Here is a 25,501-nt window from a genome sequence, read left to right as displayed (position 1 = left end):
AGAGAAAGAAAGAGAGAGAAAGAAAGAGAGAGAAGGAAAGAAAGAAAGAAAGAAAGAAAGAAAGAAAGAAAGAAAGAAAGAAAGAAAGAAAAGAAAGAAAAGCAATGCAGTGCCAGCCTCCAGACCAGAGGCCTCTCTCCGTCCTGTCTCTGCCCAGGTGATGTCAGGGCATAGCCCAGGGGTGGACACAGCTGGCTGCTGTAGGTTTTCAAGGTGTGTTCGCCAGGTGACAAATTGCTCCTGCTACTGGGGGGCGAGGTGGTGCCCGGGAAGATGAGGGGCTTGGGGGGCTGTGTTCCGTGCCTGTCTGTCCTGGAAGGGCATTATCTGGAGCATTAGTTTCTTTTATTTTTTTGATAGTGGAGGTTGAACCCAGATCCTCTGCACTGAGCTACATCCTCAGCTCTTTTTATAAGTTTTATTTTGAGACAGGGTCTCAGTAAGTCACTAAGTTGCCCAAGCCAGACTTGAACTTTCAATCTTCCTCCTCAGCTTCCCAGCACACAGAGATTACAGGTAGACACAATTGTGCCTGGCTCAGAGCATTAGTTTTCTAATTTAACTTTTTACATGGTGGTAAAATACGCCTAAGCTAACACTGACCTTTTCCATCATTTCACCACACAGTGCCGTAGCACTGATTACCTTCACACTGTGGTGCATCCTCCACCATCTCGCAAAGCTGACATTCTGAGGTGAGGGATGCACCTCAGCGGTACGGTACTTGTCTAACCTGGGGTTCGATCCCTAGCACCGCAAAACAAAACAACAAAACCTCTGAAACTCCGTCCCCATAAGCAATGACTCCCTGTCCCCTCCCTGCCCCTGGCCCCACCATGCTCCTGTCGCTGTGACTACTCTAGGAACTCCGTGAGTAGAATCATGGCGTTGTCCTTCAGCGTCTGGCTTCTTTCACCCAGCACAATGTCTGCAGCCCCGGCGTGGGTCAGCGCTGCATTTCTCTCTGTGGCTGAGTGATCGTCCATTGCAGGGCGGACACTGTTTAGGCATCGTCCACCGATGGACACTAGGTAGTTTCTACCTTTTGGTAATAGTAAAGTATGCTGCTCTGAACGTGGGGGTACAACCCCCACCCCCAGGTCTTTGAGTCTGTGCCTAGCAGTGGGGCTGCTGTGTCTCATGGTCTTTCTATGCAGCACTGTTTTTAATGACAAGCCCACTGCTTGAGCCAGGTCACCCTGAGATCTCACTGGCCTGGAGTGGGGCCCCCAGATGCCTCTGTTTTAGGCTCCCTGGGTGTCTGCAGGAACCCCAGAAGTGAACCTCTGGGCCAGAGGGAGGCGGGGAGGAATGCGAGAGGAAGAGACAGCAGCAGGTGAATGTGGGCATGGGCTGCCTGGGAAGAGTGGCTCCCCACCAGTGCCCCGCCTGTGTGCCCAGCTAGTCCTCCCGTGTTGAGGTCAACATTTCCTCCTGATCACCCCCATGTTCTTCTTATCCCACTGCCCTTGGGCCTAAAATGGTCAGATTTACCAGATTAAAACACAGGATGAATCCAAGATGAATTTGAGTTTCAAATAAATAACAAAAATGTTAATACAAGTATATCCCTTATAATACTTGAGATATATGATAAAATTTATCATTTATCTGAAATTCAAATTTCCCAAGTGTCTTGTATCTTATCTGGTACTCTGCTCATGCCCCATTCAGACCAGGCCTTCGCCCTCTTCAGACTGGGACACCTTCCCCTACAAGGACAGTGTAGAAGGTGCGGGATGACCAGACCCCCTCCCACCCGCCCCATGGCCAGCCCAAGGCCGACAGGGACAGCTGCCTGGATGCCCTGTGTGGCCATGGGCTGCAATTTGCCACAGACCTCCGAGCCACTGAGGGACAGTCATGCTCATCCTGAACAGTGCCCATGGGTGTGGCCTCCGTGCTGCCGCCCAAGCTCAGGCGGGCTGCATCGCTGGCCACGGCTCCTTTGGTTTGCTGCTGTCCAGACTGCTCGCCCCCCGCCCCAGGCCTGGGAACCAGGGCTCAGCCTGCCTGAGGTGGGCCCACCAGTCAGCCTTCCAGAAGGCAGGAGGAAGTCGCACTTGTTCTGGAGATGCACCTAACTACTCTGACCAGGGAATCCCGGGGGAGGGCAGCCAGACCCTGGGGTCCTGCCCCTAGGCAGGAGCCGAGTGCTCAGCCTGCAGCCTGGGACAGACAAGGGGACCCCCAGCTCAGGCCTCCAGGGTGGGAACCAGGAGGAGCCTGGGGTCCAGGAGCCTGGCTGTGGCAAGCACCCTGCTGCCAACAGCCCAGCCCAGCCCAGCAAGGCCTATTTCGAGAAGGCCTCTGTGGTTACCCTCAGAATGATGAGCCTCAGCTTCCTTGAGGGTGCAGCCAGGAGAGGCCGAGGTGCTGCACCGCGACCCTGTTCAGCATCTATAGGGCAGGAGCTGTGACTGGACCTGGAGCCTCATGACCTCCGATATTATTACTCCATTTGCGGCAGGGAGCAGAGGGGGAGGCTCGCTGCTTGAGTCCCACAGCAGGGAGGGAAGGACGGTGTCCAGTCTGCAGATTCCACTGATGCCAGCTGTCACTGGTGCCTGGGGAGCGGGGCCTCCCCTGGGGCCATCCTAAGCACGTGCTTGTGTGCCCCATACTAACCCTGTGTGGCCTCCAGGCTCGAGCACCCCAACGACAGCTTCCTGGAGTCTGCCTGCTGCCCAGAGCAGCTCAGGCCTTAGCTCTCTGTCCTTCCTGCCAGCCGTGCCTCTCCCTCCTCTGTACCGAGGCGCCTGGACTCTACTTACCTCTGGTGCTTTGGTGCTGCTCCAGGGATGACAAGATGGGAGCACTGGGTGGCTTCATCTCCACACTCCTGAGTTTAGCTCTGAACCAGGGATGACAGGCAGCAGGGTACCCTGGGTGTCCCTGTGGCTGGCCAGAGGAACCTCGAGACCCTGGGATCTGTCCAGGGCTGAGGAAACAGCCTGAAGGGAGAGAGGAGCTTATTACGCCGGCCCCAAGAGGCCAGGGGCAACAGGCGCACCCCTCTTGTAGTCCCCACCAAGCTCACCAGCTGTCACTGTAGTTCTGGTCCTCACCTCTTCCTGTGCTGGGCTCTACCTCAGCCTTCCTTCCTGTCTGATTCAAAAGCCAACAGCCTTGTGACAAATCAGTGAGCTGGGGCTGCCCTGCGCTCACCTCTCTGGCTTTGTCACTACCCCAAGAGCGGGGAGACACGTTGGCATCTTGATTGTGAGACCAAGCATCCTTGCAGGCCTGATGTTCAGCAGAAAGTGGTGCCAAAGTGCCAAAGCTATGGACATGTCACCCTTTACCCCTAAAAAGGAAGAGAGATTCATCAACTGATAGTTGCTTTAGGTAGGTGGTCTGGAATCCAAGTGGGGATCTAGAAAGGCTGGGCTGCCCCCGACTTCCGGGCTCTCTGACCTTCTGACCCTCCCCTTCCTTCTCTAACCCTCTTGCTGCTTTTCACTCACTCACAGGCACCTGTGGCCCGACTACATCCCACAATGTCTTCCTGTGAGTCAAGAGGCCCCTGAGGGCAGGGCTCCTGCACCGGAAGCAGCAGAAGGCAGCTGCTCACGAGAGGAAGTCAAGTGTGGCCCCTGAGGGTGGACCAGCAGACAGCCTGTACTGACAGGAAAGCGTGTGGGGGCAAGGACACGGCCCAGGGTGACTACCATGAGGAAAGCTGCAGTAAAAGAAATGTACAGAACATCTTCCAGTGACAGGAAGCCGCCCACTTAGTATGGAGCCACCCAGGGAAATAGGTGACAAGGTGGGAGCCACGTGACGGGAGCTTTGGAGTCTGAATTTTCCTCAGCAATAGGTGGGAGCCAGCAATGGCTGTAGAGCAGGAGACTAATGACTTCAGATGCACACTGCAGCTGGTGTCCACGCGGGAGGGTGAGTGAGACTGTCCTTCTCCAGCACCACGGGGGGGAGGGGGAAGGACCTGGGGTGCCACATGGGAAATACTGCTTCATGGCGCCTCTGTCTGCCTCTGCCCCTGTCCCTCACCTTCCAGCAATGCCTTCTGAGCACTCAGAACAAGCCAGGTGCTGGGAGACACCACAGGGTCCCTTTGAGGACCCTGATGAGGCTCCAGGCAGGCAGAACCGGTGGCTGCAACCCAGCCGTAGGGTGCGGTGCAGGCGCATGAAACCAGGCCACTGGCAGGATACTGGAGACCGCAAGGGCCTGGCGTGTCTGTCACAAGCAAGAAGACAGAGGCTCACTCTGCCTCCCCCAGAGTCCCCGTGGATGGATGCTGAGCAGAATGAAAAGCTGCCTCTGCGGGGATCTTGGGGACCATCCCGGCAACCCCTCCCGCCCTCCCAGGAACATCTGCCAGCCCACACAGGCTCGAATGGGTGCCATTTCCCTGGCTCCTGGCAGGCTGGTGGTGCGGGTGGGGAGGGGGCTCTAAAGCTGGTTTTGCTCTGGACTTCCACCCACCCAGAGTGGGCTCGGCAGGCCAGGTGGTGGGGCAGCATAAGGCCTCCGGCTGAGGTGCCGAGCCCTTTCTTCTTAGCGAGCCTTTCTCAGGCCAGCGGCTCCTTGCTCCAGCTATGGCTGGGGCTGCAGCCACAGGAAGTGGGCAGACCTGGAAGTCTGGTCATATACAACGAAGTGCAGGTGATCTGGTAGTGTCCGGTGAGCATTCTGCTGCAGGCTCAGGGTAGGAAGGAAGCTTTTGGAAGACAGCGCCCTCCCCACTTGCCAGGAGGTGGCCCCTCTGCCCACCCTGCTTCTCCAGCCTCACTGCAGCTCTGCGCTGTCATTTTCCTTTTCAAGCAAATAGCTGGACGTAACACTGCATCCCCGAGTCCCATGTAATTTTTGTGGAGGGGGTGAAGCTTTTGCCCTGGACAGGGCCACATCTCTGATAATGGCTGTTCCTTTACCGCAGCGGCTCATTTTAACCCCTTTCTCTGTGGAAGCAGCAGCGGCTTTTCTCATGGAGGACAATGAAATGTTGCTTCACACGCAGGCCTTCGGTCCAGAGCTTTCCCTCCCTGGGCACAGCACATCCTCATCCCCTTTGGCCCAGGAAGCCCAAGCAGACCCAGTTCAGCAAGCTCAGGACGAGGCTCAGATCTAATCACCAGGCCCTTGTCCCCTTGGTGGGCACTTCAGAAGCTCCTAATCTGGCTCAACTCCTCTAACCCCTTCCCCTGACACAGACGGCCTGGAGCCTGGAAGTTCCTAACTGCTTTGGGGTCACGGACCCCTGCCAAGGATGGCTACCCCACCACCTTCCCCAGGGCCCGTGACACACACCTCCACCACACATCCTGCAGAGCTGATCTGAGATCCTGAGACTCCTGTCTTCGTAACTTCATCTCACGTCCCTCAGCAGTCCATTCCCGGGAGTAGGCTCAACCTCTTCATAGAAGGAAAATGTGACTTTTTTAGGCAGTACTGAGTGTTGAACTCATGACTTCCATGAGCTACATCCCCAGCCTTTTTGTTATTTTGAGACAGAGTCTCACTAAATTGCCCAGACTGGGTTCAAACTAGAAATCCTCCTGCTTTATCCTCGCAGAGTGCTGGGACTACAGGCCTGCACCACCAAGCCTATCCCTTTTAAAACAAGCCTAAATCCACCTTCAACTCAAAGCTGATTGCAAATCCTTGGCTTCCGTCTAATCTGCTTCTCTAGACAACATGAGCCAGGACTGGGTCCTTCGTACCTGGTCACAACCAGTACAAACACTACAAATTCAAGAAGCCCCACTTTCACCTCCTTCCCTGCTGCTCACCCTGAAGACCCAGGAAACTGCCCCTGATGCCACCCTTGAGGCCACTGAGCCCCAACTCCTAGGTTAGGTAGGAGACAGGCCAGTATGTCTGCTCTGGACGGACAGTCTGACCACTCCATATGCCCTGCTCATGGCAGGGGTAGCGCTTTGCCCTCGCTCTGTAGACAGGCAGGCGGACCAGTGGGCCCAGCTGGGGCCCATCATGCACCTGTCACACCCCCACAGCAAAGCTGGGGCTGTGGACCGGCCCTCGCTGTGAGCAGCAAGCACTGCGGCTACGCTGTGACGACCCGTGTGGGTGAAGGCCGAACAGACGGGTGGGTGTAGAAATGGATGAGCACCTGCATCTGTTATCTAAGAACCAAGGGGAAGTAGGGAGCTAGTGGGCCTGGCACCCTCAAGATAAAGACAGAAGGCTGGGGACAGTGGGCAAGCAGTGAGGCCTCAGGCTCCGAGCCTGCCCTTGCGGCTTGTGGGGAGTATAGCATCTAGGTTTTTATAAAGCCTTTTGTTTTTATTGCACATCATATAAAAACAGCTGTTCTGTATTTAAGACAGACACGGACGTTCACAGGATATGGAGGCCACCGTGCGCAAAGCACTGCTGGAGGCTTCGATGCGGGACGGAACCCGCCAACAAAGCACACACTTGTTCTGGGGGCTGCAGAGTTGTGCGGGGCACACACTTCCACCACACATCCTGCAGAGCTGATGCACCATCCTCTTAAGAGACTGCTGGTGATGATGACAAATGTCTAGGCAGAATGGCTGGGCCAGGAGCTGCACCTGGAGCACGGCAGTATAGGAAGACCAGTCACCTGGTCTGCTGGTAGTGGCTGAGACTCGTCTGTGTGCTGGAAAGGCAGCCCGGCTGGCTGGGGCAAGCTGGACCTGATGTTCATCTCAGAACACACTCCTGGGCAGTTGTCCCTGGGCCTAATGGACACATAGTGGCAGATGGGGCGGAATCCAGCCTTGTGCTGGCCACCTGGTGTGACTCCCTGCCCCTCAAGAATTCATGGACAGGGCCCTGCGGGGCTAAAGGGACAGACTCGCACTGACGGGGGAAGGGAAAGGCTGTCCATACAGTGGGCGAGGCACTCCAGCTGCCGCGCCCGAAGGGGGAGGCCAGAGGAGGAAGCGGGGGTCGCGGCCATCATTGTCCCGAGGCCCAGAATGCCTGCGGAAGCCAGTCTCGTTCTGGCTGCCGGGCCTCCCTGCAGATGCCTGGGGGGTGAGGGCCGCTGGGCGCAGCCACCCACAGGTTGCTGGACGGGCAGGACTGTCAGTCCCGCTCCCCTTTCTTCCTGCCCCTCTGCTGCTGCCCCTTCTGCTTGAGCTTCTCCTTCCGGGCTGCAGCGGTGGTGAAGGTAATGCAGAGGGCATCCAGGGTGTCCAGCAGCTTGCCCATGGCCACGCGAATGCCGTCCCGCTTCAGCTCAGCCTGCAGTTCCGACAACTCAAGTGGCTGATACATGAGCACCTTGCGGTACAGTGCCGGCCTGGAGCGGATGTAACGTCTCACAGCTTCCTCCGTGTCCGGCGCCTGGCTAGTTGCCTGGGATGCACTGACCCCCGCACCTTCATCCTCCTCCTCATCACCTACAGACTCAAAGGTGGCTCCAAACTCACAGGAAGAACTGAAAAGAACAGACAACATTTGTGACACCTTTTCTCCCTGGCCGGAGCCCCTTGGAGGGAAGGAGTGTTTCCATGGCTCTTCAAGGCCTGGCACGTGCAGGGACAGCCACCCAAGGGGGCAGAATGCTGATGGTGCCCCACAGGCTACTGTGGTTCTGAGGCTCTCCAGCTAGGGCAGCCCAGGTGGGGTCCCCCTTTGCTAGAAGTCCAAGCCTGCAGGCAAGGACGACAGATCCTGAAGGCCTGCTGGGGGCTCAGGAATGGCCCTTTAAACTGCCCGGGCCTCCTGCACTGAGCCCAAAGTGGGCTGCTCAACATCGGGCATCAAGCCTCCCTGACACCCATTCTCACACGACGCCACCGACCCCACTGCTTCCATCTGGTTACCTCTGTGAGCTAAAGGAGGTGTCGCTGCTGTCCACAGAGGTGGCCGTAGATTCCTGGGAGGCTGGGAGCTGGGTGTCAACATCAGAGCCTGGAGGGGGCTTCTCAGCTGGGGGCCTGCTCCCCCGGTGTGGGATGCTTTGGCCGGGCTGCTTCTTTCGATGCTGAGGTCCCTTAGACTTCTGGGTGCTAGGACCCTCAGTGGCTTCGAGTGGGGTGCAACCTCCCACCCTGGAAGGCTTGTAGGTCTCAGTGGGGAGAGTCTGGCTGCAAGGCCACTCCTGGGGCACCTGTGAGGACTGGATCTCATCCTCAGAGTCTGACTCCAGGGTCTGGTGAGTGTACTGGAAAATCTCCTTCAGTTTCAGAACCATTTGGCGTTTGGGCAGAGGACGGACTCCAAACCTGCCAGGGACACAGATGAAATGCGGGCCCATCAGTGTGGCCCACCTATATACTCCACACTATGTCCATGTTAGGAAGGACCAAGAGATGTAAGCAATGGCTCTGTGGGATCCAGACCTTAGATGTTCAATGTTTATGAGCATTCAGAGGTTAGCATTTGTCCTATGAGTCACCCAAGTTTACACAAAAGAATATTCCAGAAGAGTTCCCCCCACAGTGCTCTGCATGCTGGTGGGAGCACTGACTTCTCCAGGTATCCAAGCTCAACAGCAGTATTAAGATGTGACAGTTTTTATATTCTTTTAAAAATGAGCTGGGTGTGGTGGCACACACTGTGATCCCAGCACTTGGGAGGCTGAGACAGGAGAATCCCAAGAGTTCAAGGCCAGCCTGAACTATATAGCGAGACCCTGTCTCAAAAAAAACCCAGAACAAAATTCTTTTTTTTTTTTTTTTTTTTGTCTTTTTAAGGAAGGGTCTCACTATGCACTTCAGGCTGGCCTTGAGATCACTTTGCAGCCCAGGCTAGTCTCGAACTTGCAACAATCCTCCTGCCTCAGCCTCCCGAGTGCTGGGATTACAGGCATGTGCCACCATGCCCGGCTAAAAAAATTCTTTTAAAAATAAAGTCTTACTCAGACTGTATGGATAGGGTCCCCCTTCCATCAACATGGGGCATGGAAATACCCAGTGAATAACCCAAAGAAGGTTCATTTGTTGACTTCTAAGGAGCCCGAGGCATGTGGGTAAAGTACTCAGAGAAGTGAGCAGTTCACTCCACTACCCAGTGGCCACATATGCCCCGCAGAGCAGACTGCAGAACCTTCCTCCCCAGCCCACACCCTGCAGCCACCAGACTTGAGGAGCCACATGCTGGATCCTTCTGTGCCGACTTGCTGAGCCGGGTTATGCAAAGGAAGGAAAAGATCATTTATGAGCCAGCCTGGCAGAAGAGCACCCACCTGTCCAGTTCTTTCTTTAGCACCGGAGTCTCCATGATAGAATACCTTGGCATTGGAGTTATGGGCACTTTGGGGGGCAAATTTTTCTTCCGATTAGCACCTTCTGGATAAAATAGAGGAACCACATATATCAGCATGAGAGAGGAGGGTTTGCTACCACTTCTGGGTCCTGAAGTATCATCAAGAAAAACTGCTAAATTTAATAAACAAATTCAATAGCGTAGCTGGATACAAAGTCCACACCCAAAAAATCAATAGCCTTCCTGTACATGAATAACAAACTCACTGAGAGAGAAATTAGGGAGATACCACCTTTGTAATTCAACAATAAGAAGGTACCCATGTAAAAAGGGGAAAGGATCTGTCAGGTTTCTTCAAAGAAGACACTCAGATGGTCCATAAGCACATGAAAAATACTCAGCATTATGAGCCACCGAAGATGTGCAAATAAAACTCAGCCACTCCACCTTCACTAGGATGGCTAGAAGGAAACGCAGAAAACAGGAAGTGTTGGCGGGGATGGGGAATGGCAGGGATGGAATCCTCACATACTGTTGGCGCGAGATGAAATGAAGCAACATCTTTGGAAAACAGTTGGTAGTTTGGTTGGTAGTTCCTCAAAATGCTAAACAAGTTACCATATCACCTGCAATTCTACTTCTAAATTTATATACAAGAAAAATGAAAAAAGAAACACGATATATACTGTACAGGTACAAATTCCCTATGATAAATATTATTGCTATTTATATGTAAAATGTACCAATAAAATTAAAAAACAGAAAAAGAAAAATGAAAATTTATGTCCATACAAAAACTTATGTGTGAATGTTGATAAGCAGCATTTTCGTGATAACCAAAAAGTGGAAACAACGTAAATGTTCCCGATGGATGAATGGATAAGCAAATGCTGTGCACTGTGTGTCACTGGGGCAGGAGCTGAGTACAAAAAGGAACGAAGCACAGACTCACACTACAACGTGCGTAAACCTTAAGAACCGGGCCGGGGACATAGCTCAGCGGCACAGCACCTGCCTGCCATGTGCAAGGTCCTGCGTTTGATTCCCGGTACCAAAAAACAAAACAAATACCTTGAAAACCTTATACTGAGCAAAAGAAGCGAGGCACAAAAGAGCACTACTGTATGATCCCATTTTTGTGAAATGTTCAGAACAGGCAAATCCACAAGGACGGAAAGTAGAACAGATGCCAGGGGCTGGTGGAAGGGACTGCTAATGGGTATGGGACTTTGTTTCAGGTGTTGGAAACATCTGGAATGAGATGACAATGGCTGCACAGCACTAAATATTCATCTAACCATTCAGTGGTATACTTTAAAAAGGACTGTTACGGTATATGAATTATAGCCCAATAAAGCTGTTACTTAAAAAAAAATCATTTTTTTCTTTTGGTACTGGGGAGTGAAGCCAGGGTCTCCATACTGATCTACATCTCCAGCCCTTTTTTATCTTTTATTTTGAGACACCGTCTGCTAAGTTGCTCAGGCTTGGCTTGAACTTGTGATCCTCCTGCCTCAGCTACCCAGAGTGCTACAATCACAGGTGTGGACCACACCAGACTCACATCAGTTTTTTAAAGACAAATGGAAGAGATGAGGAGCATGGAGCCTTCTGACACCTACAGTGAAGTAGCAGTTCTGGATCCTGTTTCAGAGCCTTTTTTTTTCTTCTTGCTACCAGGAATTGAACTCAGGACCTTGTGCTTGCCAGGCAGGTGCTTGTGCCACTGAGCTATATCCCCAGGCCCTCAGAGTCCATCTTGAAGGACACCTCAGATTCAGACCAAGGTGCCCCAGTTTTAGAGCCCTGCCTGGGAACTGGTGAGAAATGCAAATTCTAGGTCACGTGGGGCCCCTGAAGCAGAAGCTCTGGTGTGGGACAGGGTGGGGTAGGCCACATGGTTTAGGAAACTCTCTGGGTGACTCTGAAGCCCTTGAAGGCCGAGCGCTGGCAGTGGCCTAAGTCACCTAAGATTTCAAGAGGGCGGGAAGCACCAGGCTTCAGTCGTTCACCCTCAGTGCTGCGTTCTGTCCCCACCATGGAGGGCGGCTGGCCTTGTCCCTCCTCTCCACAAGTGCCTGGCCCCTGGCAGTGGTTTTAAGTGAGCTGGGGTGCCTTAAATAAGCCAGAAGTGGCACTCTTCCCCATGGGGGCGAGGAAGGACAGGGCCCACAGCCTCCCCACGCTTTCTCCATTTGCGAAGGTTTCTGTTCTGCTGCTAAGGATCCAACTCAGGCCATGCGAAGCACATGCCCTTACCACTGGGCTACATCCCAGTCTGCTAGGCTTTTCGTGGGGTGAGATTCACAGAAAACGTGCCACTTAGCCACTTAGGACATTTACAATGTTGGTCAACCATCACCTCCATCTAGTTCCAGAACTTTTTTTTTGTGCCAAGAATTGTACTCAGGACCTTGTGCTTGCCAGGCAGGTACCATACTGCTAGGCTGTATCCCTGGCCCCTCGAGAACATTTTTTTTTCTTTCTGGTACCAGGAATTGAACTCATGACCTTGCACTTGCCAGGCAGGCACTGTGCCACTGAGCTAAATCCCCAGCACACCCCCTTTTTTTCTTGAGACAGGGTCTCATTATGTAGTCCAGGCTGGCCTTGAATTCACTATGTAGCCCAGGCTGGCCTCAAACGTGCAGTGATCCTCCTGCCTCAGCCTCTCGAGTGCTGGGATTACAGGCGTGCACTACCATAGTTCCAGAACATTTTTAATGCCCCAAAGGAGACTGTACCCAATAATCAGTCACTCCCATCCCCTTCCCCTCAGCCCCAGGCAACCCCTAGCCTCTGTTCCATCACTCTGGATTCGCTATTTCACAGGAACTAAATCATTTCACAGATGACCTTTTGTGTCTGGCTTCTGTTACCTCGCACAGTGTTTTCACCTATGTTGTGGCAGGTGTAAGGACTTCAGTCCATGACCAAATACCACTCCCCACATGGATGGGCCACACTGTATTTACTCATCTGCTGACAGACACCGGGCTGCTTCCACCTTCCCTCACTGTGACTAGTGCTGCTCTGGACATGCACCGCCAAGGATCTGTTTCAGTCTGTTTTCAATTCTTTTGGGTAGGTAAGCATGGAGTTGCTGGGCCCTATGATAATTCTATATTCAACTCTGTGGCGTTGGGGATGCAACCCAGGAGCTCAAGCCCACTAGGCAAGTACTGTCCTACTGAGCCACACTTCCAACCCTGAGGAGCCACACTTGCCCCACCTTAAGGTACAAATGGGATGCCTACTGCTCAGACTTGCCACCACTGGGGGTGCTGGCTGAGTTTTGTAGGGGGTCCACCAATATGTACCTTTACCAAGCACCCAGGGGAGTGCTGGCTTGGATGCAGGCTGGTGCAGGAAGCACTGACTGGCTGGCACAGGCTTGACGCCAGCCAGTCTCCCTCCGTGTGGAAGGGGTCTGGCCAGGTGAGCCAGCGCTTCACGTCGCCCGGACCTCCACGCCCCACCAGGTGTAGACAAGACCCCTTCGGACCCTAATGCCACTCACTTGGTGTCTCTGGCCCATCTGATTTCTGAGCTCGGAGGGCACCCGGTGTGTGGGCCGCAGGAGCCTCTGGAGACTTCTGCCCTTCCTCCTCCCAGTCTTCCCAGAGGGCTGGATTCAGGAAGCTCAGCCTGCTGCCCCCCGGGGAGCCAGCTCCTGAGGACTGCTCTGGAGATGCTCTTCTGGCCGTACCACTTGCCCGGATGGGGGTGCTGCCCAAGAGTCCTGGGGAGTGGCAGTCACCATGGTCCAGAGGCTCCTGGGCCTGGCTACTGGGACTGCTGGTGCTCAGGGGGCCGGTGCGCTCGAGGTTCAGGTGGTCAATTGGAATTGGTGAGAGGGGCTCAATGCTCCAACAGTCATCCACAGGGATGGGGGGCTCGCTGTCCAGCAGGGGGCTCCTGTTCACCCGATGAGAAGCTACCTCCTGCTCATCTTCACTGTCCCCAACTTCCACCACTTCGCTCACTGCTGCCTGCTTTGGTGAGTGTTTGTGGACTGGCCCAGTGATATCAGGGAGGCCTCCTGCCGCGGGACATGAGGCCCTTGGGGAAGAGAGCTTGTGGTGCCTGGACTGGGAACGGGAAGGGCTCCTGTGCACCTGCCTTCCACGGCCAGAAGTTCCCGGAGGCATAGGTGACATCAGGGGTGTGATGACTGAGAACTTCTGTGTGGCCTCCGACACTGGGCTATTTTCCGGAGTGGCCCTGGATGAGGGCTGCGCCATCTTATCCTCTGCAGGCCTGGCCCTGAGGCTTGTGATCTGGGTCTGTGACGAGCAGTCACGGCTCCTGCTGATTAATGGGGTGGCGGGCACTAGCCAGGAGGCATCTGTGGTACTGTCCTCATCAAGGCTGCTCTCACGGTCAGAGATCAGCCAGGAGGCCCTTGTGCTGCCCACAATACCCTGATTCTCCAACTGTCCCTCCCCAGTCTCGAGCTCAGCCTCTCTCCTCGGGGGGCTCTGAGAATGCTCTTGATCTGCGTCGACATCGATGACTGGAAACAGCTCAGAGGACCTGTGGCTGACTTCTAGAACATTCCTTTCTTCTGTGGGACCATTAGAAACCAACTTTGCTTTGGTCTGTTCTAGCTCCAACTCTTCATCTGAATCCAGTAAAAGGATGATCTCGTTCTCTCCGCTCACCTGGGAGGCAGGACCCTGGGATGTGCTACTTGCAGGGTCAGGAACTGACTGGGTCAGGTCAATGGGTGGGGATTTTTCTGGGGAAATCAAGACACCCTTATTTTTGCGTTCCAATATGGAACGACACCCTCGGCCTCTCCAGTGGCCTGGCTCCTTAAGGACTGTGAGAATGTCACTGTCTTGCTTTGATGGCAGAGCTGGAGATCTTGAGCTAGGGGAGGACACCGTGGGAACAACACCGTGTGGCCGGGGCGCGGGCGGGGATGCATCACCCGTGTGAGGAAGGTGAAGCTGCGATCGGCTGGGACTCCTGTCACCAGGAAGCCACGATGCGGGGCAGCAAGGGTATAGCTGTGGAGCGGGAGTGCAGGCCATGTCCACCTCTTTCTTCCTGACGGCGTCACCCTGCTCCTGGTGCTCATTCGCTATCTGGGACATTTCAGAGAATTCTCCTTGAGGTGACAAAAAGACACGTTCATAAGCAGGGACCTCACACGAGTGCACAAGGTCTCTCCCGGCCTTGCAGGCCCCGGGAGCGCTGCAGGAGCTGGGGCCGGGTGCCTCCTTCGGTGCCGTCTGCTGGCGGGTCTCTGCACCCGCTGCCCTGTCTGAGCATCCAGCTGCGGGCAACAGGAGGGAGAGCCCTGCGTCTTTCCCACATACTGGGGACTTATATTCTTGCAGCCCCAGCAACTCTAACTGGTCTCCCTTCTCCAACTGTTTGCTTCCCAGGACATCTGCCGGAGGGGAGCCAGCGGACGGACTGTCCTCTCCTGGCTGGCCAGGTTCCTCGTCTGTATCAGGGGCTCTTTCCTGCTGCAGCAGCTTTCGCTGAGTGGCTGCGAATTCGTAAATTTCTTCCATGTCTGCTTCATTCACCTTTTCTCTGTCTTCTTCAGATTTCAACAGTGTCTCTGCTTCTTCCTCGTCGTCTGCCCACATTGACCTCAAGAGCTCTTGGAAATTCTCCACTCTGCTTTCACAGTTCTCAGCTTCTTTCTCCTCCTGCCACTCGCCCTCCATGCCCATCACAGCAGGCACCTGCTCACACAGGCGAGCAAGGTCACTCACACCAAACCTGCAACAGAACACAGTCACCGCCGTGCTGCGTGGAGGGGCCTGTGGGCACCTGGGAGGCGGCCGGAGCAGTCCTTAGGGGAAGAACAACAGTGTGGCCCACCGCGGCTTTCCCCGGCCTCCCAGGATGGAACCCACACGCCTGCACTGGAACCACCCAGCGCTAGCTCTAGAAACCCACAATGCTGTAATTTTGCTGCTGCAAACATAGAGGTACGTCAGACTGGGTCTGAGATCATGGAATTGGGGTCGGCGCTGCAAAATCAGGCAGATCATGCTGCTCTGACAGGCCTTCAAGACACCATGCCTGAGACAAACCTCAGCAGACCAGCTCACTGGAGGCCAGCTGGCCAAGGCTTCACCCAACTGGCACACTTCAAAGCCCTGGGGCCAAGGCATTCCTCCCCAAGGGACCTGAGGGCTGAACAGGCGTGGGAGGAACAAGCCCTCCAGAGCTCCCTGAGCCCTGGCGGGGGTTAGATGCCTGGCTGCTACTGCTCTGCTCTCATGGGGACCATCACAAAGCTCAGTGTGTGGGATGTGAAGGCTGTGGGCCACCCTCTTGCCATGCCTGGTAGTCTTCCCCACCATGCAAATGCCCGGCCCTTCAGGTATCTGTTCCGACGGCCCTGTGGCTAAGAGGCCTTGGAGAGGGGGCCCTGAGCACGGGCTTGGGGCTAAATAATATAAGCAGGACTCAAGGTCTTGCTGTCCTCAGCCCTCACCCTTCTACAGCACAACCCTCCTAAACTACCAATCTTGGACCCTGTCACCACCTCTCACAGACTGGGGAGTCCACGGGAAGAACAAGCCCAACCTGCGGGCCAGGGTGCCCAGGTCAGCCGCCAGGTGGGGCAGCAGACCAGCGTCTGCTGTGTAGAGATAGCGCAGGAACACACAGGCGGCCTCAGTGCTCACACTGCTCAGCAGCACACGCTGGGTCTCGTCCCCATCTTCTATGGCAGAGAAGCCCTCATTATTCACCTAGGGTGAAATGAAATGTAGAAGTCGGCTTACTGACCAACTGCCGCAGACAGACCACCTGGATGTCCATGAAACTCCAGCCCCAGAGTTCCATGCTCCAGAAAGGCATGGGCTAGTATTGTGCATTTTCTTGGCCAGAATTCTACAGGTTCAGCCATAGGACTTCTTTGTTTTCCAAATCAATTTAGGGATGCATATTAGGGCTTCAGGGAGCTGATCAGTTTCCCTTGACAGACTCTAGAACTCTCCGGCAGACTGTGCACATCAGCCTTGAAGGGAGCAACAGTGACCCTTGGAAATGATGCAGGTAGAAGAAAGAAGAAACAATTCGTGGAGGGCGGTTCACTCAATGGAACAAAACTCTGACACTTCCCCCACATTTCCTGCCTTGAGGCTACGCCGCCTCTCCCTTTCTCCACAGAAGTAGAACAATGCTGGCGATAGGGGAACCACTCTGGGGTAAGGGTGGGAGACAGGGGTGGGAGGAAGGGAGGGAAGAGAGGCATGCTGCATACTCACATACTGAATGAGAAGTGGACACCGGGCATAAAGCACAAACTTGTGGGCATAAACTACTTCCCCGCTGTCTGTCTGGAACTGAACATCGCTCAGGTGTGGGTTATTGACCATGGCACCAAAGTCAGCAGCCAGCAACCCGAGGGAGAGCTGCACAACAGGACAGGAAGAGAGCCGTCAGCTTCTCTAACTAGGCTGTGAGGTCCCCAGCTGAGGGTGAGCTGAGAGCCAGGACCTCTTCTCTTCTCCATCTCGGGGTTATCTTAGGGTCCTGAACGATCCAGAGTAGCAGAACTCTACCTTCTTTCTCTGGGCCTCTATTACAGTACATTGCTGACCTCAGGTACGAGTGACCAGCAAGTGGATGTGACTCTGGTTATAACCAAAATGTTGTAACAGGACCGGGGCCCTGAGCCCAGCTGTTCTGGGACTTGCCGCTCCCCAACTATGTATCGTGATGACCCCAGGCTGGTTGCTGGCTTGAGGTACTGGGCTAATTCTGGTACTTTAAGGAAAGCCCGACTTATAATACTATTCAGTACCAACACAGGACCCTGGGTGGTAATTACAGCCTGGCCCAGGACCCTATACGGTCAGCTCCTCATGTTCGAGAGAAACCATGGAGAAGCCAGCAGAACAGATGCCTAGAGGCGGCGGTGCATAGACAGCCAGTGTTTTCCTGGGACTCTGAGGCAAAGTGGATGCTGGGGTCAGTTGCGGGGGTTATTCAGTGTCCTCAGACAAAAGGGACAGAAGCCTTTGCAGCAGTGCCTCAAGAGATATGACGGGAGGCCCAGTGGGTGCTCAGCTGGCTCCACTCAAGGGCTGTCCAGGTACACTGGTCATCAGGAAAGCAGAGACTAGGGGACCAAATAAGAGTGGTCAAGGTCACACTCAGCTCACAGTGCCAAAGCCCCTGTGCTTACCGAAGTGTGGCTGTCCCTCTCAAGGGGCTTCTCCTCGGGTGGCAGGACAAAACCAGTCAGAGGAAGGCTGCTGGGCACCAAATCCAACCCTGAGAGAAGAGTTTGCACATTAAACAAGTATCACTTCCCAGCAACGCCAACTGCCAATGGCTGCGTTAGACCCAGTGGCACCTCAGGGTACTTTCATTAAAGCACACTTATAAGATGTTTTAACAACCTTCCCCAAAAGGGAGATAGAGGGACAATAAAAGAGAGAAAATTACCCAGACACCCTGTCTTCGTTTAAAGTTTAAGAAAACTGTGACAGTCACAAGTGGCTACGTCACGTTCACCTCTGAGAAAAACGAAAGCACCCCGAGTCTGCATTCTCCCCCAGCACCAGGATGTGCCTCGCAGTCTCAGGCCCGAGCTGCCCTCATAGTCTCTCCGCACCTCAGACTGAGTGGCTGCCCCAAACATCCCACCCAGCGTCTCACCCGCAGCCTCTCCAGAGCAGGCCAGACCCCTGCTGCAGGGCCATGGGCTGGCACTCAGCCCTTCCTCTGCCAGGTCCACGAGGTCCTGCAGGGCCTGCTGCTCCCTCTGGCTGGCAGACAGGGATGGGTCTCTGGGGCTGCTGGCGGCATGGGAGCTGCTGTGAAGGGCAGGTGGACTTTGTGTTAGCTTGGGTTCCTGTGTGAGACCCTGCGAGGAGGAAAGCCAAAGTGACTGTGTGCTCATCGTCACTGGCACACGCACTGTGGCAGCTGCCCCACATATGCGTGGGTAGGCGTAAAACCACAGAGAACAGGACAAGGGCTGTCCCCTTGTCCCCCAGCGGTGGCCTGGAGCAAGCCTGGGAAGCTCTCCCGGTCCCTGAGTCAAAGGCTTCTGCCACAGCCAGGCCATCCTGTGGCATCCCAGTCTGCAAAGGTTCATGTGAGAGTCAGAAAGGTCCTGGGCCGGCTGATCTCCTATCTAAATGGTCACACAGCAGGTTAAGGACTGGCTCAGACCAGCTACAGCAGGACTGTCCGGAGCACCCATGCAGAATGGAGGTTCTTAGGCCTATCAGAGCTTATACCAGCCACCTTGGTACTGGGGCCTGGAGTCTGCACTTTACTTTATATTATTTTATTTTCAATTTTGGGATGGGATCTTGCTAAGTTGCCCAGGCCAGGCTTGAACTTGCAATCCTCCTGCCTTATCCTCCCAGTATGCTGTGATTATAAGAGTATACCACCATGCCCAGCTTGGACTCTGAATTTTAAACTCGCCAAGAAAACACTGAACTTAGGGAAGCGAAGTCCTCTTTTCTTATCACAACTGCCATTTTTGTTTGCTTGTTTATTTTATGAGACAGGCTCCCGCTATGTAGTTTAGGCTGCCCTTGGACTCACTATGCAGCCCAGGCTGTCCTCATACTCACAGTGATCCTCCTGCCTCAGCCTCCTGAGTGCTGGAATTACAGGTATGTGCCACCACGCCTGGCTATCAGGACTGCCATTTGGTTGCTTTAAAGAGAAATAAGCTACAGACGAGGCCCTCTGGCTTCTACTTCTTAGACTTTCTGCCCCGCTCAACTATGGTATCCACGGCTTCATTTCTGAAACTGCCTACCTCTCCCCAAAGCCTGTCCATGTGTGCACCAGAAGGGGCAGGGCTCACCTTGGTGGGCTGCTGGGGCACAATGGGAGGCACCAGGCCCACTGTGTAGAAAGACTCCAAAGCCCAGGCTCCGGTCAGGGCACTGCCCTCCCACAGGAAGTTCCCCTTTCTTCCTTCTTCCTGTAGACGCCAACCTGCCTCTTCCAGCTTGTCCCTGAGAAGCCTGCTGACAGGAAGTGGTGGTGTGCTGGACAGTTCCACTTCTTCCGAAAGGAGCTGGGCTACACGATCCTCTATCTGTCTACCTGTGGTGTCAGCGTCCTGTACTAATAACTGTGGCGGGGACACCAGGGCTTTCTTCTTGCGACTTTTCTTCTCTAGAGATAAACAAAAGGATAGTCAGTAGTGGATCTGTCTGCTCATCTGGAAGCTGCTGCTGGCCAACTCTCAGCTGGCAGCAGAGCAGCAAGCTCTCCCCAGGGCCTCTGCTCCCAGCCACGTGTACCTGCTCCTGGCCTCATCCTCTCAGAAAAAGCACTTTCCAGTCTGAGTGCAGGCACAGGTGGACCCTGCTCCATTTCAGATCGGGACAGAGCCATGGCCACCAGAAGGTCCTCAGATGGTACCTCGGGTTTATCGACCTTCCGCCTCTTCCGTGGCTCCTTCTTGTTTGTGGCTGCTTTCCGCTTCCCACCTCCAACAAGGTTGCTAAAGCTAGAAGGCAGTCACAGAGAAAGGTCAGAGAGGGGCTCTCCCCAGACTGGGCCCGTCTGCCCCGTGTGGGATGACAGAAAGGGCAGTGTATTCCCTGCACGGGGCCACTGCTGCTTCTGCTCTCACTGTGCTGACTCCTCATGAGCTCGTCCAACCCAGGCCCAACAATCAGAAGTTCAAACAGGAGAGAGTCCAGGCCATTTCTGTGATACTGCACAGCCAGGATCTTAGCAGAGAGACGGAACTGTCAGCATACTTGCCAACCTAGATGTAGTTGAACCTTCTGGTGAGTCAACACTGAATGGCTCTGAGTTGGCTCCACGGATTCCCACCAAGCTCTGCCCACTAAAACTTCAGATGCCCCGAAACAGTTCCTATCGCTTCTTGGCCTTTTGGATAAGATCAAGTGTAGTACCTGAAACAGTTCCTGGCCACACTGATCACCTCCTGAAGAGGCCCCAGGGCGGCATCTCTGCCCAAAGCCTGAAGCAAGGGCCTCCCAGCTTCAGCCTCCTATAGTCAGCTCTCTCAAGAGCCAGTACATAGCACCTCTGCCCTAGGGAGATTAGCACAAGGGGTCTTGGGCTGGACAGAAGCTCCACTGCCTGTCTGGGAAGTAGGAGGGTAAGGCACGCGGCAACTCTGGGAGTAGCACCCACCCTCCCTGCCCTGCAGCCTTCGTCATGCCTCTGGCTTCTGCAAAAGTTGATGCTCTCCTCCCTGGGCAGCAATCATTGGAGATTTTCAGATGTGGCCTTAGAAGATCTAAGTAAGCCCTAACTCAGCTCTGGCTTCCTCCGAACCTGTATGAGCAGCTGGGTAGATGCCTCCATGAGTGTAGTGAGAGGCTGAGGCTGCTCTCCTGGGCTTCAGGCCAGGCCCAGCGCCAAGGAAAGCATGAGTGGGTGGTGGTGAGCAGACTGGCATGTGCACTCAGGCCAGGGAATTCTGAGCACCCCAAAGATCCAGACACCCAGGCCTGATCTTAGCAGAAGGGAGGTTCAAACTCCCCTGAAGGGTATCCAGTTCCTATAGCTTCCTATTTGATCAGCCTTCTAAAAGGCTTCACACACATCTAGTTTCAGTACTTGGAGGTATTTTAAAAGCAGACACAGGTGGTCTGACAGGCAAGCAATGGTTTAGATAACGTCTATTTTAAGGCCTTAAGGCTTCCTACCCTATGACACTAATGTGGATGTACTAAACATAGACAGACTTACTGGCCAAGAGACTCCCCTCTGAGCCTGGTATGGTGGTGCACACCAGTAATCCCAGCACTTGGGAGGCTGCAGCACGAGGATCACCACAAGATCGAGGCCAGCCAGGGCTACATAATGACCTTAGGGCCACATTCCATTACAAAGTAAAACCCTGTCAAAAATAAAAAAAAATCCTTAAAAAAAAGAGCGGGGGATGTAACTCAGTGCAAAGGCGCTGGCCTCAATCCCCAGCAGCACAAAAAGAAAAAACAGAGAATCCCCTCTGCCCTCTGAGCTCTCAGATCTGGCCCAGCCCTGCTGCCCAAAGCCTGTGTACAAGGCAGTGGCCAGGACAAACAGCCACCAACCTTGGCCTTCTTTCCCTTTGCTTTTGCCAGCTGTCAAAGGGAAGAAGTCCCCAAATGGGAAGTCAGGGGCCCACGCTGACTTTGTTCTGCGTGAAGCTGGCGTTACCTTGGCTGTCCTCAGTGGCAGGGGCAGCGTGAGCAAAGCGGACCCTCTGCTATTCGTGCGTCTGTGCACAGGGGATTGCATATTCTGACCCTGGCAAGAGGGGGCAGAGTCTCTGCATGCAGACCACAGACACACAAACAGGAGAGGGTCCTTGCACGCAGACCTTGCATAAGAGACTTCCTATTTTAATATACAAGCGCTAATTCAGGAAAAAAGGTGTTTTCAGGGAAATTTAAAAACACAAAAAGGTCCTGTAGTTCTGTCTCATCAATTCTTTTGAGCTGTGCTGAATAATCTGACATTAATACTATGAAAATTGAACTACACTAACACTGAAGCCACACTGACCAACCAAAACACAGAAAAGGTAAAGTGAATCCCAAATCCTTAGACTCTCCAGAGGGGCCACCGCAGGATCGTGGACTAGAAACACCTTAAGAAGGACCTCAAGGAAACTATCCAATCAGATTCTCTCCACTGAGGCTGCTGTGTGCATGCAAAAATCTGTGCCCTCCAGAATCCCTTCTAGACGGTGCCTAATTTCCTCTTCAAATGTTTCTATCACTTACGGAATCCAAGAGGGCTCCAGCACACTCCAGCCCTACAGAAAGCTTTGTAAAAAGTCAAACCGAGTACAAACACCATTATTTGGCTTAACTTTCTTCTCTTCTTTCACCTCACCTGGGTGCCAGAGGGCTGCTGCTCGCCTCGGGTGGAGCTGTCTGCATCCGCACGGCCTGCAGTAGCAGCTGGGGCCCCACTCCCATCCTTACTGCGCACTGCTTCAGGTGGCTGATCCGGCTCTTGGAGGTGGTAAACAGCTTGCCACAAATTGGACACTCAGGGATCTGAGGCATAGAAGGTCCTAGCGCCTTTTCAGCCTCATCCAAGCACCTGGAGGAAGACAGTAAACAGAAGAGAACCATGCTCCCCAGGGATGTGGATCATAGCAAATGCTGGATCCAAGTCAATATGGACGTGATGGCCTGTGCATGTTCCCCCAAACCACCCTTTCACACAGCCGGCCTGTCTCCCGGCAGCTGGCTCCAGACACAAATTTAGGTATCTGTTAGCAGAGGCGGCCACAGAAAGCAAGAGCAGATTAAACACAGTTACCTTACGAGCCAGCAAGTTTAGTTTTAAACATATGCCTTAAAGGACTGAAAAACAGGTATTCAACTATGACACAAATGTTTGCCAAAGGTGGAAACAACGCAAGTGTCCATCTATGAGTGAAAGGATAAATATGTGGTCTTTCATACAATGGGCTACTTACTACTCAACTGTAAAAATGAATGACACCCGTAAAAATGAATGGCCTTGATAAAGGCCGCACGGGTGAACTCTGAAAACAAGACGTTAAGTGAAGGAGGACAGACACAGGAGGGCAAGAACTATATGATTTCACTTACATGAAGTGTCTCGTAAGCAAATCCATAGACAGAAAGTTGGTTAGTTGTTACCAGGGAAATGAGGGAGGAGCAACAGGGAATAACTTTCCAGGGCTTCTTTCTGGGGGTGATGAAAATGGTCCCAAACCAAAACTGATGGTGATGGCTACACAGCTGCATGGATGGAACAACAGAAGCCATGGGACAATGTACTTTAAATGGTAAAAAGTGAGTTCTATATTGATAAAACTGTTTAGAAAACGGGATAGGTTGATCACCCTGAGGTGCTAATATCACAAAGAATGTCTCTAGAATTCTGCTAGAGCCTTGGGGGTACCCTCAGGTCACTCCCACGGGAAAGGGGAGGTCTGCACTGCTCCTACCTGTTCACGTGCTGCTCCCTCCGGGTCACGTTCATTGCGGAGAGGTTCTTCTGACACATCTGGCAGAAGAACAACCCCTTCGCCTCCAGGCCATCATCCTGCGCAGATGTACCTTCCCTACCAAACTCTTGTTGCAGGACCAAGGCCACTGTAGCATCACTGTCTGTGGCAGGGAGCCCCGGTCCATTTCCTGGGGAAAAGCACCGAAGATCTGTGAAGACACGCTGGCTCCAGACCTCGGTGTCATGTCTGTGCCTCACACAGCATGGACACCAGGGAGAGCACAAAGAAACCAGGGCCCAGTACTGCTCTGCACGCCTGGGGTGCTGCCCAGTGAAACTGGGCCCTGGGATTCCTAGAACTGCTCTCACCAAGCTTCAGTATACACACAGCACATCTACAGTGCCTGTGAAAACTTGGGCGGATTCAGGGAGTCCCAGTGGAGCTTGGGACTCTGCATCTCTAACCACCACCAGATGTGGTGATGCTGGTGGGCCAGGCCCACTTCGAGTATCGAGGTCCTCAGGAACTTGCCTTTCATCTTTCCCCTTATTAAAGCCTGCACCTCAGGCATTGCAAAGTCACAGAGCTCCCATCCCAGTGAACCCCATCCCTAGGTTTTCTCCTCAAAGTTGAGCCTTTCCCACTGCTGACCTTTTACTGCCCACGACAGAAGAACCAGGGCAGAGTGAACAACTTTCGGCGGTTAAAAGGCAGAGTCTCCCGCTTAGCATGAGACCAAAGGATGGTGGATTCTGGTCTTGAGAACACCCCAAAGTGGGTCACTCAATACCGTTCGGGCAAACCCGCAGCACTCACAAGGCTGTGTTTAGAACTTCATGGGTCCCCAGTTCTCAAGTGCTATGGCCTAATGCACCTGCCACTGAAGCCAGAAAAGCAGCACATCTTTACTCTACTTCCTTTCTTCTTTGGTGTGTATGTGGTGCTGTGGATTGAACTCAGGGCCTCATACATGCTAAAAATGCACTGTTCCATTTAGCTACACATTCAGTGCTTCCTCTTTTATTTTTTAAACAGAGAAATGGTTTATTCCTTCTTAAGCATTTGTTGGGTATGATGTGGAAATACATGCAGAAAAATGGTTTTAAATGTAGGGCAGGTGCTAGGCCCATGCACTGGCTGAGTGACTCCTGGGCCTCGCCATTTGCATCATGAGAGGACCAATCCTCAGCAGGTCAAAGCACTGCACATTGTGGACGTTTGGGGCAGCCTGAGACTCTTCAGTCCTCTCAAGGGGAAATAAGCTAATGCAGGACCAACAGACTCCATATCCATCAGCTCTAGGTCCACCACTATGGCTTCTCCCTGCTTTTCCTTTTATATGCGTTTATCAGAGATGAGGCTCTGAGGGCCAGGGATACAGCTCAGCGGCACAAACCGCCTGCCTGGCAAGCGCAAGGTCCCGAGTTCAATTCCCGGTACCAAAAATAAATAAATAAATAAATAAAAGAGATGAGGCTCTGCACTGCACAGGTGACAGATAGGGCCATCTACATTATGTGCCTCTTGCAGTGGTGCAAGACAAACCACACAGCACCTGTGGTATGTGGTCACCAAACCGTATAACCTGGAGCCAATCTGACCTCTGATTTACTTACCATGCACCTAAAATACAAAAATTAAGGCAAAGAGTTAAATCCTCAGGTTTACTTATAGTATACTGGAAATAGAAACATTAGAGGGAGGGGTTAAATCACTATCATGAGGAAACAATCAAGCAAATCCAGAAAGTACAAAATCTTCTAAGACAACTAGTCTAGTCTCTTTAAGAGTTAATGTCAGGCTGGGCACGGTGGCACACATCTGCAATCCCAGTACACAGGAGGTTCTCCTTGAGCTTGAGCTCAGCCTGGGCTACATGGTGAGACACTGCCTCAGGAAAACAAAAACAGTTAATGTCAACACAGAACAAAACCAACCAAGGGAACTATTCTAGAATCTAACCTTAAAGAGATTAAGCTACAGTAATATGCAGTGTGTGAATTTATACTGAATTCTTGTCATAGAAAGGAAACTAGCTATGAAAGATATACTTGGGGAGCTGGGGATTTAGCTCAGCGGCAAAGTGCCTGCCTGGCAAGCACAAGGTCGTGAGTTCGGTTTCCGGTACCGGAGAAAAACCAAAAAAAAAAAAAAAAGAAAGATATACTTGGATCCCTGGGGAAAACTCAACTGGATACCAGGCAATAGTATGGCATTAGGCATGATAATGGTATTGTGGTTAAGCAGGTGTGCAATGTCTTGATGTCTTGATGTCTATACCTTACTTTCCAATGAAACACAAGAAAAATATGTATATTTATAAAGACATTTAAAAATATATGGCAGGAACTTGAGACCATACTCATAAGTGAAATAAATCAGACGCACATGTGTAAACATCATATTGTTTCCCTA

The 25,501-nt window shown here is 53.1% G+C and overlaps 2 protein-coding genes and 1 long non-coding RNA gene across 8 annotated transcripts in view; 1 reads left to right on the top strand and 2 right to left on the bottom strand.

Moving 5' to 3' along the window:
• The window catches only part of Nlrc3 (NLR family, CARD domain containing 3), a 39,041-nt gene extending 36,007 nt beyond the window's left edge, over nt 1–3,034 (bottom strand). The window contains exon 1 of the mRNA XM_013517686.1: nt 2,775–3,034. The gene's annotated coding sequence lies outside the window, so the exon portion shown is untranslated. The remainder of the gene's footprint in view (nt 1–2,774) is intronic.
• LOC102022971 overlaps nt 1–3,911 on the top strand; it is a 22,004-nt gene extending 18,093 nt beyond the window's left edge. The window contains exon 3 of the long non-coding RNA XR_262138.1: nt 3,474–3,911. This is a non-coding gene — a long non-coding RNA (uncharacterized LOC102022971). The remainder of the gene's footprint in view (nt 1–3,473) is intronic.
• A 2,338-nt stretch (nt 3,912–6,249) lies between these two features.
• The window catches only part of Slx4 (SLX4 structure-specific endonuclease subunit), a 26,447-nt gene continuing 7,195 nt past the window's right edge, over nt 6,250–25,501 (bottom strand). For 4 of the 6 annotated variants that reach the window (XM_005391326.1, XM_005391327.1, XM_005391329.1 and 1 more), the window contains exons 4-15: nt 23,084–23,273; nt 21,991–22,203; nt 19,428–19,636; nt 18,983–19,299; nt 17,812–18,019; nt 17,336–17,424; nt 16,413–16,559; nt 15,727–15,893; nt 12,689–14,910; nt 9,149–9,251; nt 7,785–8,186; nt 6,250–7,396 (exon numbers count right to left, since the gene is read on the bottom strand). In XM_005391326.1, coding sequence (XP_005391383.1) covers nt 7,042–7,396; nt 7,785–8,186; nt 9,149–9,251; nt 12,689–14,910; nt 15,727–15,893; nt 16,413–16,559; nt 17,336–17,424; nt 17,812–18,019; nt 18,983–19,299; nt 19,428–19,636; nt 21,991–22,203; nt 23,084–23,273 — 4,622 coding nt within the window. In that variant the 3' untranslated portion in view covers nt 6,250–7,041. The remainder of the gene's footprint in view (nt 7,397–7,784; nt 8,187–9,148; nt 9,252–12,688; nt 14,911–15,726; nt 15,894–16,412; nt 16,560–17,335; nt 17,425–17,811; nt 18,020–18,982; nt 19,300–19,427; nt 19,637–21,990; nt 22,204–23,083; nt 23,274–25,501) is intronic. The other 2 variants (XM_005391330.1, XM_005391331.1) reach the window with 2 other exon arrangements.

Source organism: Chinchilla lanigera, unplaced genomic scaffold (genome assembly GCF_000276665.1).
Source record: "Chinchilla lanigera isolate Chin_1 unplaced genomic scaffold, ChiLan1.0 scaffold00041, whole genome shotgun sequence".
NCBI classification, from domain to species: Eukaryota; Metazoa; Chordata; class Mammalia; order Rodentia; family Chinchillidae; genus Chinchilla; species Chinchilla lanigera.
The sequence above is the reverse complement of the archived record's forward strand: the minus strand, read 5'-3'. Positions and strand labels throughout refer to the sequence as shown.